The sequence below is a fragment of the Euprymna scolopes genome, chromosome 4 (assembly GCF_053919585.1).
Source record: "Euprymna scolopes isolate OS-2025 chromosome 4, ASM5391958v1, whole genome shotgun sequence".
Taxonomy (NCBI): domain Eukaryota; kingdom Metazoa; phylum Mollusca; class Cephalopoda; order Sepiida; family Sepiolidae; genus Euprymna; species Euprymna scolopes.
In genome coordinates this window covers 87,634,608-87,655,457 of record NC_136485.1, presented here as the reverse complement: position 1 = coordinate 87,655,457, position 20,850 = coordinate 87,634,608, and the positions used below count along the sequence as shown (strand labels likewise).

At 34.2% G+C, this 20,850-nt stretch overlaps 1 protein-coding gene across 2 annotated transcripts in view; it reads right to left on the bottom strand.

The window, feature by feature from the left end:
- Positions 1 to 444: 444 nt before the first annotated feature.
- The window catches only part of LOC145268737 (acetylcholine receptor subunit beta-like 1), a 637,640-nt gene continuing 617,234 nt past the window's right edge, over positions 445 to 20,850 (bottom strand). For both annotated transcript variants that reach the window (XM_080124330.1, XM_080124321.1), the window contains exon 6: positions 445 to 3,819. In XM_080124330.1, coding sequence (XP_079980456.1) covers positions 3,640 to 3,819 — 180 coding nt within the window. In that variant the 3' untranslated portion in view covers positions 445 to 3,639. The remainder of the gene's footprint in view (positions 3,820 to 20,850) is intronic.

Here is a 20,850-nt window from a genome sequence, read left to right as displayed (position 1 = left end):
TAATAATATTTTTATTATTATTAATAATATTTTTATTATTATTAATAAATAATATTTTGTTATTATTATGAATAAATAATCAATAATAGTAATAATAGTAATCATAATAACTGGCAAAAATAATTCCGACTATTTTTTTTTTTTACTTGGTTGTTATATTTATAACGTTTTGTCCAATATAATCTCTGATCTTCTTCAGGTACATTTTTACACAATTGTGAAGCTTAAACACAAACTTGGAAACCTGAACAAAATTTGAACCGTTCACATTATAGATCATGACCGGACAGAAGTTTTTTGAAATTATGTACAGGTTTCTGAATTCAACAAAGATTCCAATATTCGAAAAGATGCACCTGACGAAGGACGGATGATATAAGATGAAATGTTTTAAATGCAACAACCAAGCGGTGAACACAAACAATACAAATGTCATCTTTCATATGACTTTCAAATTTAACAAACATGTTTATTAATTATGAATCTTATTTTTCTATCAGTTATGATTCAAAACAAAAAAAATCGCATTTGTGTCAAACACAAAAGCAACCAAGTTCAGGAAAAGTCTTGAAACTCTTTGAACTAATTGGAGAAATGACATTAAAATAGTTTAAATCAATAAACACAGGATGTTAAGCAACAAAATACAGAAAGAAAAATATAGATAACATATATTTGGAGCAGGGATGAATCTTAGCCAACAAGTAGTCCAGGTTATGGATCTATTTATTAGTAAATTATATCAAATTACTATAATATTAGTAGATAATAATAGTGATTGATGTAGTAGTAGTAGTAGTAGTAGTAGTAGTGGTAGTAGTAGCAGTAGTAGTAGTGTGAAGTGAGTTGGTTAATACTTGTTTTCAATGTTGGATTAGGAAAATGATAACAAATCAGTCATGAGTAAAAAAAAAATCTTATTAAGCCCTAACCCAACCAACAACAAAAACAGGAAACACAGAATTCCAAAAGTCCTTGGTGGGAGGAGGGAATGGGAAATTTTTACAGAATAATAATAATAATAATAATAATAATAATAATAATAATAATAATAGAAATAATAATAATAATAATAATAATAATAATAATAATAATAATAATAATAATAATACCAAAGAAAGAAAAGGGTGGAATGAGGGCCAAGGAACATAGCTATGAGCTTTTCATGGGTTGTTCAAAAATGTTACTATGGTAACCACTTTTTTTTATTAGCAGTTAAAACAAACTTTTTTTAGAGTCTTTTTTGTGTGTGTTCTTTTTGTTGTTGTTTTTCTTTTTTACTTAAAAAATTCATGACCAAAAAAAGAAAGGAAAAAAACGTTGTTATAATCAGTTATTATAATCATTATTAACATTTTAATATTAAGATTTTGAAATATTTAAATATTTTTTGTTTTAGTCCAATTTCTATATTATCAGTTTTTTTTTTTAAATTTTTTTAATGTTTTTTTAATCCAAAACTCAAAATATTTTGAACAAAAAATAATTTTTAAAAAAATGAATAAAAGCAAAGTTCTGTTATGGAAGAAAGGAAACAAATTAGTTTTGGTTAATTATTCAGTAAATGTTGCTTTTTTTTTCTTCTTTTTTTATTGCCTTATAGTTTCAATGTTAACAAATCTGTTTTCTTCGATTATTAAATTGCATCCACCTACCACCTCCTGCCAGCAATGAAAATCAAATAAGAATCAATTATTTCTTTTTTGAATCTCTATGAGGTGCTTTGTGTTTGCTTTGCTTTGTTTTTTTGTTTTTGTTTTTTTGCTGAATTGCGATTGTGTTTTTTTTTTTTGTGTTGTATTTTTATTCTTTTTCCACTGTAATCTTAAGAAGCTTAAGTTTGCTGCACAAGTTGCCCTTTCCACTCGTTAATAAATAAGGATCCCTATAAACTAGGGAAGTCAATTTGGAGAGCAATGGGTTCTCTTGACTTGAAACATTTTTCATAGATTGCTTGAAAAATGAACTGTAACCGGGCTAAACTTCCTTCAGGATTTGGTGGCAGCTTTTTATATAAGACATTGAATTTTAACTCTGTAAATTAGAATTTACAACAAATTTATTATTCGACATTGAATATAAGTTGAAAACTTTAAAATTTTCCTTATTATTTCTTTAATGAGCCTGAACTTTCTATAGAACACCCTTTTAGCCTATACATGTCTGTATTATTATTAACTTTCATACAAATACGACGTCTTTCATAATCTGTAGTTTTCAATTAATGTGCAACCAGCAAAATTTAAAGCCTGCCTACAAATATCATTTTGCCAACTACTTTCCTCGGGGGATAAGAGCCATTCCTTGAAACTCCATAAATTAAGGAAAATTTTTAAGTTTTCATTTTGTATTCTTTGTCAAATCATAAATTTGCTGTAAATTCTAACTTACGGAATTTAAATTCAATTTCCTATATCAATGCTCTATCTCGAATATTAAGCTTTTTCATCAGGTTAGGATTGTCCTATAAATATTAATATTTATACTTGCTTTAAGTTTACAGAATTATTCAATTTGTAAACTTGGAAAAATGTTTGAATCTGTATATATATGTGTACATATATGTCCAACAAGTTATAATCTGATGAACTCTTACAGTGTTTATAGAAAAAGTGCTCGCTAATAAATACAGCTGTATATTAAATACAAAACTTTTATGTACACAAAGCTTTTTTTTACTGCACAGTTGCAGACATATTTTGATCCTAACTGGAAAGCAACCAGAGCTCCTCAGGCCATTTTTGAAAAACCTTAAAACAGTGGCCCGATATGGTTTTAAGCAAGGACGGAAATATGTCTGCAAATGTGTAGCCAAAAATGTTTGTATATGTAAAATGTTTATACCTTATATATATATATATATATATATATATATATATATATATATATATATATATAAGATTTTTCTCATTTGTATGTCATTATATAAAGGTTAAGAAGCAGATAAAAATCCTTTGCTGTAACAGATGATTAAAAACCCAGGAGTTATGATTATTGTGGGCATTTTTCCCTTCATTATTATTTTTAATCATTTATTGTTGCTGATAAGTTTTTCAAATTTTCTAGTTAAACTGAACAAACTAAATCTGATTTTAATATCATCCCACCCACATCACTGCCACCTTATTGGTTTAAATGGATTTTGTTTGGATATTTTAAAATACTTTTGTTCCTTTTTTCCCATTTGGCATATTTTCCATTAATTAAAAAAAAAAGTAACACCTACCCCCATCCCGGCTACAATCTTTATATTTTCTCCAGTTCTAGGCTGTACATGTTATGTAAGAAAGGTACAACCAGGTTTACATCCAGATTAATATCTCTCTCTCTCTCTCTCACACACGCACGCACAGATTTATATCTAGTCACATATTCATTCCTCGCTCACAGCATGATTCATAAAACTGTGGTCACGCACGCATACAAACATGTCCACACAATATAGGAGGACCCCATGGTTTAAAATTGGACACTGGGAGTCCAAAAAAGTATGTCCAACAAAAGCAACCTTTCTCCGAAATACAAACAGCAAAAGTTGTTTTCTTATTAATTTTATCGCTGTGTTTAAAGGAGGGAAAAAACAGCAACACATGTGCCAACACAAAATAGGACTGCTCTTTTAACAAACTTTAGAGACGCTCATGCACCGCCATTATTTTCCCTCATTATAGCAGCAATGATGGCATCCTGGTCGACATATTCAAATATGTGTGGTGCGTTCATTAAGATACCTACAGTACCACCAAATGTTACAGCCAAGAATATGTACAAAAGGAGACGGTCAAGAACCATCGCAATATATTTCCAGTCATCGAGAACCTGAAAAAGTAAAGAAAATAATCAGTTGCTTTAGAAACATTCAAAAATTATCATTACAGTTATTTCTATCAAGTAGCCTGAAAATAATTTGACAACAATAGATATATTGATGATTAATCAAAATTGGAAATTGAAAAACTAAAACTTTTGAAATATCAAAATTGTAAGCTGAAAAATTTGTGTCTGCTTTCTGATGCCAAAACCGATTCTTTTTATTGTTTTTATTTGGTTCTTTCTGGTTAAAACTTAATTTTCTATAGTTTGTATTAATCATGAAATGATAAATATTTATTTAGTTTTAACCACCAGTAAAACAAAAATCTACAGATCATTCCCTTCATAACTGTATTCGTACATTTGAGAAAATATATGCACAAATTTCATGTGCTTTTTGCAGTAATCCGCCACCCCTCCTAAAATAAAAAAAAACAACTATGCATATCTAGAAACTTTTTAAGTCTGAATTGTAATTGATCATTGTATTGGTATCAGAAATTTAGAACAGAATCAGTAATTGCATCGGAAGCAAGAAAAATATTGGAATCGTCCTATCACTAATAGACAGGCTAACTTTTATATTATCTAATTGGAACTCATTATTGAGATGAGTATTATTTATTAATTTTTATTATCCTCATCTTTTTTTAGTTGAATTCCAACTAAATAATATGTATACCATTCGGTACGGACCCGACCATGATAATAAATAAACATGAATTTATAAGACCAAAAAATTCAACCTTGATCGCCCTTCGAGGCCCGTGGTGCAGTTGATAGAGATGTTGAATCTCTATGGTCACAGGTGACAATTATCTGAAGATAGCGGTTTCAATCCTACCCAAAGCCGGCCAGAGGCTTACTTGGCCAAAATGTGGTGAGATGACAACAACTACAGAAAGGCAGTAGTTTCAGTGGATGCAGTTAGGAGATTCGGAATTCCTATCCCATCGAGGTTAACACCTGAATAGTTGGCTGAAACGTCGTGAAACAACTAAGAAAAGATGAGGATAATAGTCGCAATAAAATAAAAATTAATCGGCTAATTTTTGATTTACACATTTGAAATTTGAAAGCAGATGAAATGCAGGAGTGAATCCAGTTCAGAAAGGAATTAGCAGTCAATTAAAATAAAATGAGTCAAAACTCATCATTCGATGGACTTCACTCAGTTTTAACAAGTGACATAACAATTGAAGTAACATTAAACTCGACAAAAGCTCAGCGATCACCAACATTTATTCCAAACATTTAAGAATGCATCAGCTTTTGAACATAATTCTATAAACTCAGTGGATTTGAAGAGGCAATGCAGAGAAACTAGTGTTTTAAAGCTCTGTATATGTTTGTTTTTGTTTAGAAGAAATGGCGGAAGCGTGCACGATTAATACATGATCGCTCGTATAGTGCAGTATGTGGAGAGAATGTTCAATGATAATTAGAATGAAATGATGTTTGTTAAAAAAAAATGAGATGTACATATAGACACAGATAAGATCGCAATAACTAATAATGAAATTCAAATCATAAATACAAGTGTATAAAATGGCATACTTATAACTTATAGGAATAAAACATGGTATTTCCCATTGCAAGAGGACATGACACAAGGTTAAAAAGTAGGGGATAAAAAGCCAGTGCATTAAAAGCAATACCCTTTGGCTCCAAACAAAATACCTTAGAATTCCCATTAGCATTACCAATAGGGGCAGATCAGGCAATTAGCAATAAACCAACATCTTATCAAAGCTGGAATGTGAGTGGCCAACCCGCTTCCCTGATCAGGAAGAACAACACGCATCACTATTAGATCTGTTTTTGACCACAGTTCCTGATGATTGTGTAACGAAAGCCGACAGCCCACTTGGGAACGCTGATCATGCGGTGATAATGGTTGAAATCGCCCTAAACTCTAGAACCAAAACTGAAGAGCCAGTGCTCAAAACAACAAGACATTATAAAAAGGCTGACTGGGAAGCTATCAGAGATCTTATCAGAGATGCCCCATGGGGAAATATTTTTTCTCTTCCTGCTGAACAGTGTGCAACCGAGACCACTGAATGGTTCAAAACTGCAATCGAAGCGCATGTTCCCATGCGGAAATTCTATAGCAAGCCCCACTCTCCCCAATGGTTTACTTCTACTTGCGCATCTGCCATTGCTCAAAGGCAGCATGCATTCCGCAGGTTTAACCGACATAAGTCCAGTTCAAACAGACAGAAGTACATAGAAGCTAGAAGTAACGTTAAGAAAGAAATAGCGACAGCTAAGAGGGAATTTACTGAAACCACTAAAAAACGCATCGAAGCACAAAAACTAGGAACTCATGACTTCTGGAAAATCTACAACAGTGTAGTAAATAATGGGCAATCAACAATTCCCCCACTAACTAACAATCACGAGGTTCTTTGCTCAGCAACCGAGAAGGCTAACATGCTTGCCAGTCGATTTGCTGCAAACTCCACACTGGACCCTCTAAATCACCCCCTACCTCAATTTCCTATGCGGACAGACGCCACGCTAGACGATCTGAAAATCACCCCTGCTCAGGTGCATGCTATCATAAAAAACCTTGACACTTCCAAAGCATGTGGACCCGACCTCATCCCAGCTGTGCTATTAAAAAAGTGCTCAGCCGAAGTAGCTCCAGTTCTCTCCAAACTCTACAACAAATGCCTTAATGAATCTTGCTTTCCGAGCTGTTGGAAAACTGCTTCTGTAGTACCAGTATTCAAGAATTCTGGCGAAAGAACTGACCCATTAAATTATCGCCCTATTAGCCTCCTCCCACTTTTTGCCAAAATATTTGAGACCTTAATTAACCATGCTCTAGTTCAGCACCTTACAGATGCTAAACTTCTGACCGACCATCAATATGGATTTAGACAAGCCCGTTCCACGGCAGACATCCTCACTGTAATCTCTGAACGCATATACCATTCACTGGACAAAGCGGGAGAGGGCAGAGCGGTAGCTCTAGATATATCTAAGGCTTTTGACAGGGTATGGCATGAGGGTCTCCTCAGGAAGATTAGATCTTACGGTATCACTGGTAGAATACTTAACATAATTAAATCCTTCTTAGATAAGAGAAAAATCCAGGTTGTCCTCGACGGTCGTACATCTAAACAATATGATATAAATGCGGGAGTGCCCCAGGGATCTATCCTTGGACCTCTGCTGTTCCTGATATTCATAAATGACCTCCCCGACAAAATTGCCTCTGAGATGGGTATATATGCTGATGACACCACACTCTATAGCAGGCACGACAGGAAAACAAATGAACATATATCTAAAGTAATGGCAGAAACACTAGAGGATGACCTCCAATCAGTAGTGGAATGGGGACAAAAATGGATGGTAACGTTCAATGCCACCAAGACAAAACTGGTTTCATTCAATAATTACAAGAAACCTTCTCTACCACCTATAGCAATGGCCAACGACTCTTTATCTGAGAGTACGTCTCTCAAGCTCCTTGGCCTAACGTTCACAGGAAACATGAGTTGGAACAATTACATCGAGGGCATTGCCAGGGCCGCTGCAAGGAAGGTGGGCTCTCTCTACCGTGCTAGAAAACTTCTAACACCCGAAAGTATCCTGTACCTCTATAAGGCCACTATTCGCCCATGTATGGAGTATTGCTGTCATGTTTGGGCCGGTGCATCGGCTACTAGTCTTTCGCTCCTTGACAGGGTTCAAAAGAGAGTCGCAAATCTGATAGGCCCTAAACTGGCATCTAAACTTCAGCCTCTGTCCCATCGTCGAAACGTTGCATCCCTCTGCCTGTTCTACAAGTATTATAATGGTGAATGCTCTGAAGAACTGCAAGCACTTGTGCCCCCACGACGTGAACACCCTTGACAGACCCGACAAGCTGCAAAATCCCACCCCCACACTGTAGAGATCCCTAGATGTAAAAGATCTTTCTACTCCAGTAGTTTCTTCCCCAGAACAGCTAGACTTTGGAATTCCATTCCAGGTCACTGCTTCCCCAACTGTACTGACATGCAGAAGTTCAAGTGCAACGTGAACCAACATCTCGCTGCCCTAATCCCTACATAGTACCCCAGTAGATGTTTCCCCTGATAGTAGCCCCCTACACCAAAGTGGCAATGTGCCTTGTTTGGGGTGAAAATGTAATAAAAAAAAAAAATTTTAAAAAAAAACTAAAATGTTTGAAATCGTGATGAATTTCCTAACCTGATAGATCTACATAACCTATTTTCTACCACCACCAATTCTCCTTGTATGGGCCATGCCCCCTTAAATTCCCTTCTCATAAAACTTGACAAAATATTTTTTTAAATCTTGTAAAATCACATGTAATTGCAAAAAAAAAAAAAAAAAGACTAAAAACAAAATGCTCAGAATTTTTTTCCAATAGCCAAAAAGAAAAATAATTAACTGCCCTAAAACGCTAGAATTGTCCGGAAATGACTGATCATTTTATGATCAATTTATATAGAAAACTCATCTCCCACTCCAGATTCTACAATCGTTTGTTTCTTTTTCGTTCTGCTAAGTGGTTTAGTGTGTTTTTACATAATTGACTCCAAAAGATGGTAACTCATTATTTTTTATTTTTTATTTTTAAGGAAGGAGATTAAGGAGGAGGAGTTATTAATCCACAATACTTTTTTTTCATGCTAAAAACATTAATGGATATATTTTAACTTCATAAAATGAACTTTTTGTATAAAAAGAATGTTCAAGGTTTATTTTATGCATCAAAATTAATTTTTTTTGTGTGAAAAATGTTAAAACATTAAAAATATGTTTAGTCCAAGAAATAATAAAATAATAAAAAACATTGACGTTAGTAAGAGAAAGACTCCAAGTGCGTTAGGAAAAGAGACTTAAGGTCATTCTTTGATTAAACAAAAGAATTTTACTTCCTCTTTCCTACATCGATGCTTAGGAGAAGAGAAAGATAGACCAGTAAAAGAGAAAGGAAGATAAAGTGAGAGAGAAATAAGTGTCCCCCAAAATAGAATCTCATTGGAGGAAGAGGTAGCGAAGGTTGTTAATCCATCTAAAACGAAGGGATTATAAAAAAGTGGGTTTCAGTGAATCGCGTTTATATATTTATAGATAAATATTTTAATACGAACTTGAATTTTTTAATGGAACGTTGTGCTCACCTGTTAAAACCTTTAAGTACTCTAAATAAACTGAAATTTTGGAAATATTTCTAAATTGATGTGCAATACCTAGTGTTAAAACTTCACAAACAAAAACCTGTATTTATACCTTTCAGATACTTGCGATTCTTATGAAATGTTAATAATAGGCATAAGTTACATTTGAGTATATTCAGTGGATTTTGTGGGGTATAATATGGACACAACTCTCATTTGAAAATTCAAATATTTCAGATTTGCCGCAATTTAATCCATAGCCAATTAATTTTTATTCCAAACTGGCTAGGGTCATGCAGGATCAAAACTTGAAAGGATATCTTGTGTAGATTCTCATCTGGAGCATGTTGTGGTGGTAATGTAGTGATGCAATAAGTAAAAAAAAATTATTACTTCAAAACCCAAGGTTCTCTCCTTTCACCACCAACACTCAAATCTTTGTTTTGTTTCAGTGTGAATAAATGGCACCTTGTTTTGATGAGCTCTTAGAACCGAATTTCACTCTAGATCTAAAATGGAACACAAATCTGATATGATCCGAAAAGGAATACATTTCATTGAAGTAGCTGAATGGTATTGACTACAGTTATTTAGTAATTTAATCTAGTAAGTCGTCTTAATGAACAGTTGTTTGTTGTTGCAGTTGGTAATATGCTTAAGTTTTAGGCTTTCAGTGTATCTTTCAATCTCTCTCTCTTTCTCTCTCATGCTATTATATCCGCCAATATTGATGGAATATTTCAATCAATAATATTCTTGTGGAGAGGAACCAGAATGCCATCATATTTATTATATTCACTCTCCAATCTATTGCTTATGGGACTGAGAAAATGGTTGGATCATTCTACCACTTCAGAAAATATGTGACTTATGAATCAATCCTCCACCTATATCAAATCATTCAATGATGGAGTACTGCAACTGCTGCCACATCTAGGAAATGTTGCTCGGAACACCCTTGCCTTGAAAAATAAACAATGGACTTTGCCATCTAGTGGGAAAATGATCTCTTCTGTTCTCTACAGTCTCTTTCCCATAGAAAGTTGTTAGTCTTTCTCTACTCTACCACTGTTTCCATAGAAGATGCTCAAGTGTGCTTCAATATCTGATTCTTATACAACAGTTACAGCAAAATCTTAACTCTTTGTCACCACTGAGAAGAATTTTCGTTTATTTCTCCATGCATCTAAAATCAAATAGAATCTCTCATAAATAAATTTTCATCCAAGCTGTGATAGTATAAATTAGGAATGGATGGAGTATGTTTAGAGAAATTTTGTCACTACTGACCAGTACAGTATGAACCATCAGACACACATACATAGTGTGATCATGTATGGAAGTGAAATGTGATCAATCTTCAAACTTCTCGGCCTAACATTTGCAGACAATATGAGCTGGAACAAATACATTGAGTATATTGCAAAGGCTGCTGCAAAGAAGGTGGGTCCCCTCTATCGAGCTAGAAACTTACTCACATCTGAGAGTATTCTGTACCTCTACAAGACTACCATTCGACCATGCATGGAGTATTGTTGCCACATTTAGGCTGGTGCATCTATCACTAGCCTCTCCCTCTTGGATAAGGTCCATAAAAAAGTTATAATAGGCCCCACTTTGTCAACTAAGCTCCAACCCCTGTCCCATCACCACAATGTTGCATCTCTGTGTCTGTTTTAAAAATATGTTAATGTAATGTGCTCTGATGAACTCATTGCACGTGTACTCCCTCGATGTATACATCCCCCATAAACCTGCTTAGCAACATAATCCCACCCCTTCGCTGTTGAGGTTCTTAAATGTTAAAAAGCTTTCTACACTAATAGTTTCTTCCCTCGAACAGCTAGACTTTAGAATTCCCTTCCTGCTACCTGCTTCCCCGACTGTACTGATATGCAGAAGTTGAAATGTAACTTTACCAACATCTTGTTAATCTTTCCTAGGCATGGTCCGAAATAGTAGCCTGTTATGTCCAAGTGGCGATATGCCTTGTTAGGGGTGAACATAAATAAAAAAAGAAAAAATTGAGGGTTGATTTCATGTGTGGCATAGTAAGAAACGATAGATGTGAGTCTTAAAGTCAAGCTTAGTTCTGATGAGTTCAGAGGAAGATGAAATCTGGAGAACATAAGGAGAAGCATGTTGGTATGTCCACTTTGAAAAAAAAGGTTGAGTTAATACGTGTAGAACAATTGAGGCAGCAGAGTGAGCATATAGAGGAAAGTTAAGCAAAACATAGAAGGAACTAATAATGACCAATATGAAAGAAAGAGAGAGAAATACAGACCTGGCCTGAGATATGTTATTTGGAAGTTAATTTCTAAAAGCCGTCCAACACATGCCAGCAAGTAAAATGAACATGAAATCATCCCTAATAGGCTTATTTCATTATTTGCTGTGTATAAGAATAACTTAAACATTTACATCGTCAAGAGCAACCAATTCCCCAGAACTGATAGATTTTGGAACTCCCTTCCGGAATTGTGCTTTTCCAACTGTACTGACATGCAGAAGTTCAAGAGTAATTATAACAGACGTCCTGCTGCTCATCTCCCTTTATAATGTCCCTGCAACTTATGTCCCCCGATAGTAGCCCCCTACTTCAAAGTGGCACTGCGCCTTGTTTGGGGTGAAAATTTAATTTAAAAAGTCTCCCTTTTAATAAACTACTACCTTGATGTAGGCATTTTCTCCCCTAGATTTCCTCCACTTACCCTTTATCCTAACCTTATATTGCTGTGTGTTCAGCAAAATAACATTTTTAAAAAGTTTTTGGTATGACTTTACTGAAGATCAAAGCTGATATTCCGGGTCATTAAGTAAACCTATAATATATATATATATATATATATATATATATTCAATGAATACTGATTTTTAAAATTCTGATTTTAGTTCAATTAACTAATTGGATTACTCAAAAATTGAATATTTCCTACTTTAACTTTGATTTTTCTTAAATAGATCAAGAAGTTCTTTGAAAAGAACACACATTAAACTTTTTAAATATTTATTCATATTAACTCAATGTGGATAAATGAAAATATGTAAAGTAGTTTTTTTGTTTATTTGTTTAATTTAATGATTATTATAGTTTGAGTGTGCTTATTAATAGCATAAATTTTCTCTGGGAGTTTGGCAAGTAAAAATCATTAAAGAAACTGGACATAAAAATTTAAACTCAAAACAACTGAATATAAATTAACAAAAATTTCAAATTTACTGTCAGATTTTTCTCCTTCAAATAATTTATGGCAAACAGTTTCATAAGATTGTAAAATTATATTTAAAGTATGTTTAGTTCAATCCTACGTTCTGTTCATAAATTTATATACATATATTAAAAAGTTTGACTCATGTCCAGGTAACCTACATCAAAAATTTCAAGTGTTTAGACCAAAAAATTGGCGGAGGAGTTTGGCAGAGTCTGCAAAGATCAATTCTTTCAACTTTGACCTCTTATCAACCACATTTTTGCCTCCAAACTGATTAAAAAGCTTGCTGCATGTCTGAATACCCTTTGTGTAAAATTTCAAATGTTTAGACCCAAAATTGGCTGAATAGTTTGCTAGAGACCGTAAAGTAAACTCTCTTGAACTTCAACTCCTTGGCAAATTTTCGGCCAAAACCTGATTAAAAAGTTTACCCTATGTCTGAATACACTTTATGTAAAATTTTGATTGTTTAGACCAAAAATTGGCTGAGTAATTTGGAAGAGAAAGCAGTGGTTAATTTTTTTAACTTTGACCCCGATTTTGACCCCTTAGCATTTATTGTTTTGGGATCAAATCAGGTTAAAACTTTTGATTCATGTCCAAGTAATTTACATCTAAAATTCCAAGTGTTTAGACCCAAAATGTGCAGAGGAGTTTGGTGGAGTTTTCAAGGGTCAAATCGTTGAACTTTGACCCCTTGACAGCCAAATTTCTGGCCGAAAACCGATTGAAAAGATTTCCCCAAATCTCAATACTCCTTATGTCAGATATCGAGTCTGTAGACTGAAAATTGACAGAGTAGTTTGGTAGGGAAATGTACATACACACACACACACACACACGGACAATTTCACTTTTATAGATAAATAGATAGATTATTTTTCAGTAATAATATTGTTGGCAGGATTAAAGTATTAAATTAACCTCGATTTTATATATTAAGTGAACATGACTAGATATTCAGTACTGATTGAATTATTTTAGACTAGCAAGACTATCTGATATATTACCACAAAACATGGCTAACAAAATAGAAGAGTTAAAATAAAAATGTCATAATATCTGTAGATATAAGAGATTGTGTTTCAATCGGTATAATTTTTAGAGTAAATCTTTGCTTCTCGCACCGCCCACTTCCAATAGAAAGTGTGAAAAGCGTTTCAGACCGTAAAAACAGTGTCTGACGCGAATTCAACCTTTTTTCAACTGATTAGCATGCGAGACTGACCCTGTCGCTGAGGGTAGGAAGGCAAAAAGAGGTAAGCACGTGGATTCTCTTCATTCATCCAATTAAAATCATCATTGATATTTCATTTTTATGGTGGGTTTCCTTTTGAAAAAGTACTTATAAGTATGAGTACTTTTGTTTTAGTTTTTACGTTGGAGAATGTACGCTTGCTAACAAATAAAAAGCTATGCAAATAAAAATATACATCTTCATCGATCCTTGAATTTTGCTCCCTTCCCCGTTGTTGCTGTTACAATATTTTTGCTTAGTTCTCCGCTCTCTCAATTTGTTCTACATAAATAAAAGAAAGATAATTGGTTAATTTTTTAAACCTTATTTCAATACTTTTTATGAAACCAATACCAGTAGAAATAAAACATATTTTTATTCCCCTCTTCACTAATTTGGTTGTCAATGGGAATGAATATTATCTTTTTGGCCATAACCAAGTTGGGGTTAAACTGAATCCAATAATGTAAGGTTTGTAAATAGTTATTTACTTGCCTCCCAGCCAAGGCAAAGTTACGCACCAGGTCAATTTTTAAATTGAGGAAAATCCAGCTCCCCAAAAAGGGGCACTCTGAATTGGAAAGTGAAACTGCCTAAAGGGATTTCTCCTCTCCTGATCAAAGTCAGAGAGAGAATGAAGTGTAGCACCAGAACATATACTGCCATATGTATGCTTCTAGCCAAATAGCTTGTGTAGTTTCTGACTTTTTAGAGAATTATAACTTTTCTTTCTATCATATATAATAGACCAACTTTTTCAGGAATCATAATTTACTAAAATGCTACCCTAAATCCAACCATTAATTCCTCAACATATAATTTTAATATGATTCATGTGTTGGATTCCATTAAAACGACACCCTCACTTTAGTTTCACCACTTGAACTGTTGTATAACTTTTTTTCTTTTCATCATTTCTTAGATTGAAACGATGGTTTGGAAAAATTGTGCTAATATGCTAATATCCATTGACCAATTAAATACTGAGCTAAATAGGATTCAACAACAGTTTATAAAAAGCAAAACAAATGTTTCTCTTTCTCTCTTGATGGAAATGAATTCAGATATTTTTAATTAAATGTTGGCAATTTTTCATGTTGGAAAATTTAATTAAATTCTTAAACGTTTATTGCAATTCTTGGTGCAAATGCAGGGCATGTGTCGTCTTTTATTTTTATTTTTGTCCCCCCCCCCATCCATCCTGCAAGACAGAATTATTTCCAAAGAGAACAATTAAAGTTGAACTATAAAGAGAGAATAATTACATATAAGATTGAACTTGCTGCTGTTAGGCCATCTTGAAACAGATGGTTAAGCGATTATATAGAATAAAAAAAAGCATGCATCACTGCATAGCTAAGTTTGGCACAAGGCCAAAATCATGCTGGTTTTAAATATGAAATTAATAATTAAATATATCAATCCTCCAATCAAGCAAAATAACATAAGAAAAAAAACTTTAATGTTAAAATAACAAGTCATAATATTTCCTATTTGTATTTTGGTTCCAACAAAATTAACTTTATTCGGTGATTAAAATTTAACAGGCTAATTCTATGCACAATGTGGTTATGTCCTCTTGCTAGAGTGAATTTGATAAATAAATTAAAAATGAAATAAACTACCAACAAAAATTTTAACTTTGTCATTAGCACCATTGCAGAGAGCAAATCACAATATAAATGGTCATTAGCCACTTAAACAGAAAGGCTTCGTTTTTGTCTATAATTTATATAGACACAACACCAGACAAATTTAGACAACTTAACAGCAGGCCTCTTTTGATATTGAAAAAACTTAAATTAACTAATGGAATCAAAAGATTGGTAAACAGACAATAACTGTTCACTCTCAAAAAGACAGATAGATCAACATTAATATTTGCTGACTATTGGACAAAAGGATGTTTAGTTGTATTGATTTATGGCATATTAACCCGCTTGGGGTTATTTAATGCCAAACCCAGTGATTTTAATAAAAGTTGATATCTTTCAAAGTTTGGTTGTTTCATGGGATATCAACTCTTTTTTTGGTTATTTAATGCTGAATCCAGCATTTTTTAAAAAGATTATATGCTTTAAGTTCTTTATATCTTAAATATTTATTCATGATGTTTGGTTTGGTGGTTTTGTGGAGAAAAATTGTTATTTTTGTTTTTGACTTTTGCAAAGCATAATTGAATTTTGCAAAGAGAAAGAAAAAAATAACATCAATATTTAGTGCATTTTAAGTTGGGAAGATTGTATCGTTAGAGAGCCAGGTCTAGTAGCATCAGGGGACAAAAGGAATAAAACATGGCACAAAATAATCATATCTGTGATTCAAAAGAAGGGAACTGAGACAAAGTTTTCACCACTTGTGGGGTACACACACGTCATAGAATACCAAAATAGGAAGAAGTAAACCATGATTTTACTATGAAAAGAACAAGAACTAATACAATCTCACAAGACTTGCTATAGTACTCTGTTCATCTGGTATCTTTTGCTGAGTAAAACTTTTCAATACTTATTAGTTTCTAATACTTTAGTTACAACAATCATTTTAAAATCTGTTTTATCTACTGACAAGTTTGGGACAGCTTTTAGAAATAAACTATAAAACCTAATCTATCTCTGGCCAGATCTGTATGTATATTTTCTTTTTCTCAACTTCACTCTTATCATTAACCCCGATGCTTTTTTTTTGTTTGTTTGTTTTTTTTTTGGGGGGGGGGGCTTTGTCCCTGTTACTTGAACTGTTCTATATCTACTAACCAAAACAGTTTGATTCCGTCTTTCAATGTAACCAAGTCAACAAAATGTTTTGTTCTGCAGACACCCTCCATAAAAGAAATAATAGATGCGACAATGAATCCACATCACCTGTATGAATTCAAGTGACATTAATGTAAAATATACGAGGTGCCTTAAATAAGTATCTAGATTTTTTTTTTTTTACAGGCATTTAAAATTGTTGTAGACTCTTTGATATACATCTTATGAGATGACTGAATAATTTTTATCATTTTAGGTTCAAATGAACAGCTACAGTGGGAATTTGAAATGCACCCTACTAAAGCCTAATTTTAACAATTTACAAAAATGCAATATGTATGTGAGGAAACTTTAGAAGAGCAATCTATATATCTATAAAAGTGAAATTGTCTGTGCATGTACATTTCCCTACCAAAGTACTCTGCCAATTTTCAGTCTACAGACTAGATATTTGACATAAGGAGTATTGAGATTTGGGAAAGTCTTTTTAATCGTTTTTCGGCCAGAAATTTGGCTGTCAAGGGGTCAAAGTTCAACGATTTGACTTTTGAAATCTCTACCAACTCTTGCGCCAATTTTGGGTCTAAACATTTGAAATTTTAGATGTAAGTTACTTGGACATGGATCAAACTTTATAACTTGATTTGAGCCCAAGACAATGAATGATAAGGGGGTCAAAATTGGGGTCAAAGTTTTAAAAAATTGACCTCTGCTGTCTCTACAAAATTACTCAGCCAATATTTGGTCTAAATATTTGAAATTTCACATAAAGTGTATTCAAACATAGAGCAATCTTTTTAATCAGGTTTTGGCCGAAAATTTGGTTGCCAAGGCGTAAAAGTTTAAAAGATTTGACCTATGCAGTCTCTAGCAAACTAGTCAGCCAATTTTGGGTCTAAACACTTGAATTTTTACATAAAGGGTATTAAGACATGCAGCATGCTTTTTAATCAGTTTTTGAATGAAAACTTGGCTACCAAGAGGTCAAAGTTGAAAGAGTTGACCTTTACAGACTCTACCAAACTCTTCACTTCTCCGCCAATTTTGGGTTTAAACACTTGAAATTTTTGATGTAGGTTACCTGGACATGAGTCAAACTTTTAATTATATATATATATATATATATATATGCAGATAAAGTTATGAACAGTGCATAAGGCCCGAGCAAAACCGGGCTGAACTGCTAGTATGCAATAAAATTCTGTTTTAAATTTGGAAAATGCTACAGAAACGTATGGAATGCTTCCAACTGCTTTTGGACTATCTTGCATGAATTGAGCATCAGGTTTTGAGTGGCATAAAAGATTTAAGGAAGGTAGGGAGCCTGTGAGGGATGATGAGGGGTGTGCAAGGAGTAAGGAAGTTAAAACACCAGAGTTGATTGACTAAATAAAGAATTTTATGAATAAGGACCGTCGTATGTCTATAGAGACAATAAGTGCACAGTTTTATATCAGGGTGGAAGAGTGGAATCTTTACACACAATTATTCACAAGGAACTGAAGATGTGGAAGATATGCGCAAAGTTTGTCCCAAGGGTGCTCAGAGAAGATCAGAAAAAAGACATTATCTTAACAACAGGGAGATGGTCGAGCTGATCTATTCAGATCTCGCAGTTTTTGATGCTCTGGTGACCTGCGATGAAAGCTGGATATACTGCTATGACCCAGAGACCAAGTAACGTAGTTCCCAGTCAAAGCATACTGACTCTCATAAACCCAAGAAGGCCAGAGCAAATCCACCCAGAAACTTATGATCCTTTTCTTTTTGACAGCATGAGCATTATCTACATGCACTGGGTTCCCAATTGACAGACAGTAAGGAAAACTATGCTGAGGCTTTAAAGATGTTTAGGTAAAAATTCAGCACTATTCAAATTGGGTCAATAGCATTTCCACCAGAACAATGTACCAGTCTACAACTCCATCCTTGTCACAGACTATCTGACCCTTGGTATAGTCCAGACCTTGCTCGCTATGACTTATGGTTATTTCTTAAGCTCAAGGAAAACCTTAGAGGATGTTATGAGACAATTGAGGCGCTGAAAGAGGCTGCGACTTGAGTCATTGACATGCTCACACAAAAGGACTACCAGAAGTTGTTGGTACAAGTGTATTGCAGCTGGAGGAGATTACTTTGAATAAACACTAGAGTTTCATGTGTGTATTATCAAAACAAGTGCCCATACGAAAAAGTCCTGAAATTTATTGAAGGCACCTCATATATAGTCATGTTTCACCAGCTATTGAATATGTAATGATGATAGCAACGTTCATTAAACAAATTGCATTATTTCTTGTGACTTTTTGGAATATATAATAACTGATGTGTCAACACTGAAACTGTCATACTACGAAAGAAATAGGAGATGATCTTAAATTCATCCATTTTCCTAGATTGTAACAAAGCCAATAGTAACAGAACGTACTCCATCATCCTACAAATGTTCACATCTTGCCCAAAGTAACCAATAGCAGTGATTGTAGTCAGACCTGGAACTTGATTTTTATAAGTTTCTGGGAAATTTTGTTTTAAGTTTGACTGATCCTTGTTACAAAATAAAAATAGTAGGTATTAAGTAAGGTACTTGTTTGTACCTACTAAGTAATGAACACAGCACAAAATGAACAACAAACTTCTTTTCAACAGTCACAATGTAAAAGGGTGTTTATTTGCAGCAGAAGTTGAAGGTCGGACTGAGATAGAGGAAGAAGGAATAGAAAGTTCTTTCGGTGTCGGTCAGTTAGGATATTTCTTGTGTCGTCCCAAGTTAGCAGTTGTAGCCAGTGGAGGCCCTCGATACTAGGTCAAGATGTCTGGTGCACAGGGGATGAGAGAGGATAGGTGTTACTAAGCTGAACGTCCGGTCTTGACTGACTGACATTCCCTCAAGACTTTAGGGGGCGGATGAATCAATGCGCCTGTTAGCTAATTGATTACCTATGGCTGAAGAATTCCGAGGGGGGGGGCATTGATTCCCAAGAGAAAGTAGTTCTTTGTAACTGCTACAGGTAGTTCAGGTGACTGTGCTTATATGAGTTTGAAATGGTGGAGGAATAAGAAAAAATAAAGAAAAAACAGTAAAAGAAAACGTACACCTTTGATGTGTTCTCTGTGTGAATTGCAATGTTTTATTTTTGTATGAAAAAACTGACTTGCCTCTTTGGGATGCATGGATAAAATTTAATGCACCATTTTAAATTTTTCTGCATCTGTGATACAGGATGCACAACTATCAACATCTCTATAGTCGTCATTTATTATTGAGAAAGGCTCATGTTTGTACTAATAAATATTTGAATAACTAATATAATCCTTTTATTATTTTCACAATGTTATGACTAGGGCTATGACAAGAGAATATTCTTTTCATTATTTTGACTCTCGAGTATATATCAGTTAATATCTTATGTTTTTAGATAGAGTGATGTGATTCTCGATTGATTAACTGTGTCTAATTCTGTCGGATATATACTCGAGTCAAAACAATGATAAGAATATTCTTTTGTCACAGCCCTAGTTATGATCAATGTAAGATTCGACCGTCTTCAATTATAATTTTTAAGCCATGAATTTTTATGTTGAACACTAGAATGTGAACAAAATTTCAGACTGAACACTTTATTTAATCCACAAGGGTATATTGTGACGTTCCTTTATTTGAACATCGTGAATCCGACATATTCAAGGAAGACAAAGCAATATTATTTGAGCATCACGCATCAAACACATACAAAGAGGACATCATGTTGTTATGAATTTCAGGTCACATTCAATGCTGCTAAGACTAAGCTTGTTTCCTTCAATAACTACAAGAAACCTTCTCTACCACCAATAGCAATGGCCAAGAACACATTACCTGAAAGTACTTCTTTTAAACTCCTCGGCCTAACGTTTACAGGGAATATGAACTGGAATAGATACATTGAGAGCATTGCCAAGGCTGCTGCAAAGAAGGTTGGCTCCCTCTACCGTGCTAGAAAACTACTTACGCCTGACAGTATCCTATACCTCTATAAGGCAACCATTCGCCCATGTATGGAGTACTGTTGTCACATCTGGGCTGGTGCATCTGCTTCTTGTCTCTCGCTCCTGGACAGGGTTCAAAAGAGAGTCGCCAACCTGATAGGTCCTGAACTGTCATCTAGGCTTCAGCCTCTGTCCCATCGACGAGATGTTGCATCCCTCTGCCTGTTCTACAAATACTTCAATGGTGAATGCTCTGACGAACTGCAAACACTTGTACCTCCCCGACGTAACTACCCCCGACAAACCCGTCAAGCTACTAAGTCTCATCCCTTTACAGTAGAGATCCCTAGGTGCAAGAAAGCCTTTTACTCCAATAGTTTCTTCCCCAGAACTGCGGGTCTTTGGAACTCCCTTCCGGGATTCTGCTTTCCCAACTGCAATGATATGCAGAAGTTCAAGTGTAATGTTAACAAACATCTTTCTACTCATCTCCCTTCATAATGACCCCGCTAATTAAGTCCCTGATAGTAGCCCCCTGCTTCAAAGTGGCACTGTGCCTTGTTTGGGGTGAAAATTGAATTAAAAAAAAAAAATTGAACATTTGAGCACTTTACTCATTTGTATATGAAATCAGGGAAAAAATTGAAGAAAGTATCTATCATCTTCGTTTGATTGGGATGTTTTTATCAGTTGTTTAAATAACTTGATGGATT